The sequence below is a fragment of the Empidonax traillii genome, unplaced genomic scaffold, assembly GCF_003031625.1.
Source record: "Empidonax traillii isolate 1590-97213 ecotype Southwest subspecies unplaced genomic scaffold, ASM303162v1 scaffold10:size5872457, whole genome shotgun sequence".
NCBI classification, from domain to species: domain Eukaryota; kingdom Metazoa; phylum Chordata; class Aves; order Passeriformes; family Tyrannidae; genus Empidonax; species Empidonax traillii.
Genome location: NW_020955203.1, coordinates 5,295,686 through 5,302,751, shown reverse-complemented (window position 1 = coordinate 5,302,751; position 7,066 = coordinate 5,295,686). Strand labels below are relative to the sequence as shown.

Genomic DNA, 7,066 nt, shown 5'->3' with positions numbered 1-7,066 from the left:
TTTTTTTTTTTTTTTTTTTTTTTTTTTTTTTTTTTTTTTTTTTTTTTTTTTTTTTTTTTTTTTTTTTTTTTTTTTTTTTTTTTTTTTTTTTTTTTTTTTTTTTTTTTTTTTTTTTTTTTTTTTTTTTTTTTTTTTTTTTTTTTTTTTTTTTTTTTTTTTTTTTTTTTTTTTTTTTTTTTTTTTTACATTCATGTGCCCTGTTGCTGCACCAGACATGTCCTGTCCTGTCTGTACTACTCCATTTCACTCAAGGAAAAAGCTTTTTGATAGATATGGACCAAATTCCTACTGTCCACTTGACTTTTATCAGTAGATCCATTTTCTTTTAAGGTAATGGTTAAAATATGCCTTTGGATCCTGAGAAAGGATGCTGTGTTTTTCCCTTACTATATGTAACTCCCTCCCTTGTATTATGCTAATGAGATCATTTAACCTCTCTATGGCTAATAATGAAATGAAATTCCCTTTTAAGGCTCTGTTTTGCACTCCTGTGACACTGGCTTAGCACTTGTAAAAGGCAAACTATTAGTTTAGTCCTCAGTGAAGACTTCTGCTATCTCACATTTAGTTTGGATAACAGTAAATGGTTGGCTACGTAGACATTTGTTAACACAAGGTAATTTAATTTTGAACCTGAGCCCTCAGGAATGTTGTTATCTGGGCTTCTCTCCTGATTTAATTGCTTTATTTTTGGACTAGTGATAAACTATGAGGTGTCTGTAGTTACTGGAGACGTGCGAGCCGCAGGCACCAACGCCAAAGTGTTCATGCAGATTTATGGTGAGACTGGCAAAACTGAGCTGATCATCTTGGAAAACAGATCCAACAACTTTGAACGGGGAGCCACAGATATTTTCAAGGTATGATGAAGGCTGTCGCTGCCACTTCTAAGAGGGGAAAGAAAGGACCAGCCAAAACTGAGACATCAATAGAATAATTGGCCCAGTCATATAAAAAAAATTTTTAAAGAAAATTGCATGTCTGACGGTATGTGCTGTCCTCTATCCATATTTTTGGGAGCTTTTGTATTTCTTTTGTGAGGTTTTGTGTTTTGTGGAGGGGCTTTCATCTTCTGAGAGGTGCCATTGAAGTCTAATAACAGTGTTTGTTTACATTTACTTCCAAAGGTGGTACTCATGTTAGATCTCAAAAGACCTTAAACTTACACTTTGGGCTTGACCACATGTTACTGTCGCATTCCAGTGTCTAGCTGGGGAAAGAAACCCCCCATCTATATAAGAATATAAGGAATCCCAGCTTTGGCTGTGGTCACATATGCCATTAACCACAGGTACATGTGCCAGCCCTGCAGGGGTTTGCAGCTGTAATTTCTGTGAACGTGTGAGAGCCCTGTGGATTTTCCTGCCTGTAGCACTGTTCCAGTGAGTCACAGAGAGGTGTACAGCACATTCCTCCAGCTATCAGAATGGTCAGAATTTAGGTTTTATACTTGTTATGCCCTGGTCCACTCAGCGGGCGGATGGGAAGGTTGTTTGATTTACTCTGGTTGGTGTGTGGGAGAAACAACAAAATTCTCAGGAGGCTCAGTAACAAACTTTTACTTGCAAACTTTAGAACGTTAAGGTAGAGTAAGGTACTTGGCAAGCTTTAAAATGTGGCCATTTCAATTATTATTTTCTATAGAAATGCAACAATATGAAACCATAAAAATAACGCTTAAGAAAGTGTATAAGGGAAAAGAAGAAAAGAGAAAAAAAGAATAAGAGTAAAAAGGTATAGAGTCACAACCCATGGATTCAGTGACAAGACTTGATTGTTGCAATGTCTATGTCCATGGGTCAAAGTGATGGCCACAGTCTTGATCCATCCAGGCTGGGGGAAGCTCAAACACAAACTTCAGTGGGTTAATAAATGCTCAGGTTAAGTGGGAATGCCCAGGTACCTCCCCTGGGGTGGGGAGTTTTACACTGTATGATGTAACCACAAGGATGATGGGGCTTTTTGGGGGTCTTTGGTGGTTCATGGCCCCTTCTGAGACATGACAGCTGCCTTTCCCCTCACCGTAGTTGAGCCAATTATGCTGCATCAGAAGGGATGAAAAACTTCAGGTGGTAGGTCTACTGTCCTGGTACTTCCCCAGAGAGGAGTTTTCACACCTGAGCCATTTGTGTAAGGGAGGACAGTGGCATGACAAAAAAAAAAAAAACAACTATCCCAACCTCTCAGGATCTGCTTCTTGTCAGCCCCTTCCCTTACCTGGCTCAAAATCCAACTTTCAGCCTCTGGTGATGGGTGTGCACTCACTCTGCACCTGGACAGCACCACAGGATTGTTTGAGCCATTAACAATTCACATCTCAGTCTCACACCTCTTTCTGAGCAGCTCAGCAGAGTATTTGCAGGGGTGAGAAGCCTCAGACATAATTCAGGTGGGTGAGCCAGGACCTGGCTAATCCAGCAAGAGGTCCTGTGCTGATAAGGCTGAGCAGCAGATTTGGATCACAACCTGGATCAATGGGCAGGCATTCCCTCCCTTTTGGACCAGCATCCTCTTCTGACTTGTGAGCTTGGGTTTTCTGCCCAGATAAACAAAGATCTGGGGGAAAGGAATGGTCTTAGTTCTTGCTCTGTTGGGGTCAGGACATGTCAGAGCCACATGCTTCTGTATTGAAGGGGAGACCAACATCTGGACAGTAAAGTGCAGAGTCCAGATGGAAGCAGGATTTAAGGCATATCTGTCACATGTGCTCACAGCACAAGGCTCAGCACAGTGGTGCCTAGGTCTTCCTTTGAATTTGCAGTCCCACAGAGGTTGGATCCATCTCATCACAGCTAAACTTGGAGCTAACTGCTGAAGCTCCCCTGAATCAGCAAGACTGCGGTATTCTTCCTGCTGTCACTGGCCAAATGAAGGTGCCTTTATCCATAGCTTTACCAGGTTTTTATTGTGTATTTTTTTAGATCAGTTCACCTCCTCCTACCTCACTTTCTTGCTTTACAGAATGGAGTAGCTGATATTTATCCATTTTTAATGAATTCTTTGGGATTTAAAATGACTACTACCTTATAAATGTTTGCTTTTTTAAAACTCTCTATAATTTTAAGATTAGGTTTCTCTGATTTTAAAGGAAATAAGCTTTCAAAAATTTATGAGTAAAAGCTATTAGCCAGTATCAGATTTATAATAAAGCCATATGTACAGTGCTCTGTTTACATAGCCGTGTTTATATCCCCTCTCCGATATTTATTACTAGATTTGAAAGTTATACCCATTTTCTGTAATTTTTTTTTATAAGCACACAAGGCAGAAGCTCTGAAGCATAAATAGACAGATCCTTCATCTCCTTCATGATATGAATATCTACAAAAGATATGGGCAAAAATAAGATTCTGTGAGCTACATGCTAATAGGAAATGCTATCAGTCATGGACAAGGCATGCAGGATGATCACAGCAAATCTAAGGGTAAAGCCATGTAAGGAAATACACATTCTTTATGTCAGGACAGCTGGATCAATTCTGGTTTTCTGATAAGCATCTTGTGGGCAATTGATTTTGTTTTAATCTACAAAATGCTTCTAGTCTAAAACCTTACATGCCTAATTCCAGATTTCAGCCTGAAGCAAATGTTTGCAAGTATTATAGCATGAGCAGTGCCTAACAGCATAAGCAATCATCAGAAACAAGTCATTGGTTGTTGAAGGATTGTGTGGAGTAAAATCTTCTATCCAACTTTATTAGGTAGTAATCTGGACAGATAATCTAAACCAAGAAGGTTTTGTGTCTGCTGTACTGACTAGAGAGATAAAAATCTTCTTACTGATCAGCCTTCTGCCACTGATGCACTGTAACCAGTAGTGGTTGTACCCTCTCTGCACACTAGCAGAGTGAGAAAATGCTTCTCTAATTTTCTGGATGAGAAGGAAGGAGAAGGTCAGTCCAAACCCACACTCTGTGTCAGAGATCAGGTTATCTGAACTGCCTTTTCACCATGCCATTATTGCTTCTTGCTGGGTTCCTCTTTTGTGCTAAATGTAAAATATATCTTATTATGAATTTTGAAAGGCCTCATGCACTGAGAATCTGTAAAAACCTAGTATGATATTTTGGCATTTTCACCTTTAATGACAACATAGAGACAATACTGGTGAGGAGAAGAAGGGGAAAGTAGGGAGCCAAATAAATATAGGTCTTCTACCCTCACCATGATTGCTCTGAATGTCTTCAGCTCAGTCTGTTCGCATGAGATTTGGTAATGGAAGGTATGAAATGGTAAAGCAGGAAGGAAAAACTAAAGGCAAACTTGCATAAAAAATTGCTCTTACCCTTGCTGAGATATTTTGGGTGCTGGAGGCCACGCTCCCCATTTTTAAGAATGCGCTTTATGAAACTGAGATGTCTTGTGTCTCTCCTGGGTGACGACTTTCCCTTGGCAACAGAGGGAGGCTGCAGACGTTGGCAAGATCTACAAGATTCGGATAGGCCATGACGGGACGGGCATTGGGGACGGCTGGTTCCTGGAGAGCGTCACGCTGAAGCGGCTGAAGGGAAAGCAGCCTGATAAAAAGAAGAAGACGAAGAAAAAGAAGTCTGAGGAGGAGGAGGAGGAGGAGGAGACCAAGGTGGAAGAAGGAATGGATGTCTACACGTTTGTGGCGCACCGCTGGTTGGCTAGAGACGAGGGGGATAAGGAGCTCGTGGTGGAGCTGGTGCCTGACGGGGAATCTGACCTGGAGGGTAAATATCAGGGGGAATGTGTGTTTGTGTGTGTGTGTATGTGTGTATCCAGCAGCTGCACGAAGCATGATAACCACACTGCAGTGCTTGGCAGGACCATTTATGCCCCATTCAGCTCACTGCCCCAAGCCTGCAGAGCAGCTTACCCTGTGCTTTGCTTGATCAGTGCTGGGGAGGAAGAGGATGGTGGTTATACTACGGCAGAGCATGGAGGAGACAGTCTGAAGCTGGAATTCTGTAAGATTCTCCAAGGATTGTCTGGGGCACTGGAGCCAAGAGTCCCACAGGTTGCCACTGTGGCTGGGAGTCTAGAAAGCTTGTGGCTGTTATGGCTGGAGGAAGAGAGATGCAAACAAACTCCAGGCAAAACCCTTCTGGTGCTGGCATTGTGGGGTTACGTGCTTTCAGGGTGAGCCATGGATCTGATGAAGCATGGCCACCTCTGGGCTCCTCCTGACCTGCCTTTGCAATTTTACTTGCAGAGAATACGTATGAAGTCCGCGTTCTCACTGGGACCGTGTGGGGGGCTGGGACGGATGCTAATGTCTTCTTGAACATCTATGGCTTAGAGAGAGGAGACACGGGTGAGCGCCAGCTGAAAAGGTCGAATAACCTCAACAAGTTTGAAAAAGGACAGGTAATGCATGAACTCAACTCACTCAAGCGAGCAGAAGGCTGGCAGAGCTCTCTCAGTTATCACGATGGCCATTCAGTACAGCCTCTTCTCTGCAAGGCTTGTCTTCTTTCAGCTGAAAGCTCAGACATGTTTTATTTCTGGAATATGTAAAGCAGATTCCTCAAAACGTTTTCCAGGGGAAGTTCATTTGAATAATAAGCTGAACAACTGATTCCCCACTGGAGCCACTTTTTGCATCTGGTTCCTGTAAGCATTCTGGTAATAGTGCTTCCTCCCAGGAATACTTGAAAACCACAAACTTTAAATTAATATTGGAGAGTGTTTGTGAGGCAGACCAAGTATGTAGGTATTTAGATTGCAAATACCATTCTAAATGTTCCTCTCAACCAGTCAGGGAATAAAAACAATATTACATGGTGTGCTTTAATTACATTATAATCCAATCCAATTAAAGAACATCTCTAGTAGATTGAGTATTTGCCTTAAAAAAAGTTTATGAACAATTAACAAGCTACTATTATAGCCACAAGTTTTTCAAGGAATAATTTTGAATAATTAAAAAAAAAAAAAAAAAAAAAAAAAAAAAAAAAAAAAAAAAAAAAAAAAAAAAAAAAAAAAAAAAAAAAAAAAAAAAAAAAAAAAAAAAAAAAAAAGAAACCGAAAAAAAAAGGAAACAAAAAGCAGCTGTGGAAAACTTGCAATCACAAAAAAAAAGAGCCTAAGGTTGTTAAATAAGCTGTTAGCTGTGATTTATGAGCTTGGCACTGGTGAAACTGCAACCTGCACATGGTTCTTCATTCAGTGGGAAGAGCTCCAAGTTGAAAATGTGATGCTCTGTACTCCTGGGACTACAAACCCGAAGTCTACCAACATATTAATCACATTAAGATGTTTAAACTGTTAGGATAACAAGGGCCATCCTGTCACACTAACACAGTTAATAAATGAACCTCTTGGTTGTGGCAAGTGACAGAGGGAGGATATTCTGTGTTTTGAAATAAAGCATATGGGCTGTATTTTTGGGGCCGCCCTGTGCAGAGCCAGGGGCTGGACTCAGCGATTCTTGTGGGTCTCTTCCAACTGTGGATGTTCTATGACTCCACACAGAGGTGAACAGGAGAATTTCTGCGGAGCCAATATGTTTGTGTTCAGTTCCAGTTTCAATCTGTGGGAAAATACCAAGCCTGGAAGGGGTGATATTTAGGAGAGATGAGTTAAACCTAGAGGAAGCTGAAACTGGGGTGAGGTAAAGAGAGGAGGGAAGGGTTGGGCACTCCATGGCTGCTCCATGAAGGAGCCAAGCATGTGTTAATGGGAGACCTCTCGGCTCTGTAGTTATTTTTGTACACGCACCCAAAGCGTGCCAGAAGAACTTACAAATAGCTATTTTTTAATGGGGAAAAGGATTACCCCTGGCCATTTACTGCCTTTCTTTCCTGCTTTCTGGGAAACACAGCCATGTGCCTTTTTGCCTCCTGTGCAGGTGGATGTGTTCACCATCAAAGCCATTGACCTGGGCGAGCTGAAGAAGCTGCGAATCCGCCACGACAACTCCGGTTCCAGGCCGAGCTGGTTCCTGGAGAGGGTGGAGATTGTTGACCTCAAGGAGAGCACCACGTGAGCATTCTCCTGCACCCTTTTTCACACCATCAGAAAAGGGTTTCTGGGAGCTTGCAGAGCTGCAGGGAGGCAGAGGAGGTGCAGGAGGGCATTGTCAGGGAGCAGGCACCCT

At 41.8% G+C, this 7,066-nt stretch overlaps 1 protein-coding gene across 1 annotated transcript in view; it reads left to right on the top strand.

The window, feature by feature from the left end:
• The window catches only part of LOXHD1 (lipoxygenase homology domains 1), a 150,132-nt gene that overhangs the window by 71,207 nt on the left and 71,859 nt on the right, over positions 1–7,066 (top strand). The window contains exons 20-23 of the mRNA XM_027885827.1: positions 700–860; positions 4,400–4,697; positions 5,180–5,334; positions 6,818–6,951. Of these exons, the coding sequence (XP_027741628.1) occupies positions 700–860; positions 4,400–4,697; positions 5,180–5,334; positions 6,818–6,951 (748 nt within the window). The remainder of the gene's footprint in view (positions 1–699; positions 861–4,399; positions 4,698–5,179; positions 5,335–6,817; positions 6,952–7,066) is intronic.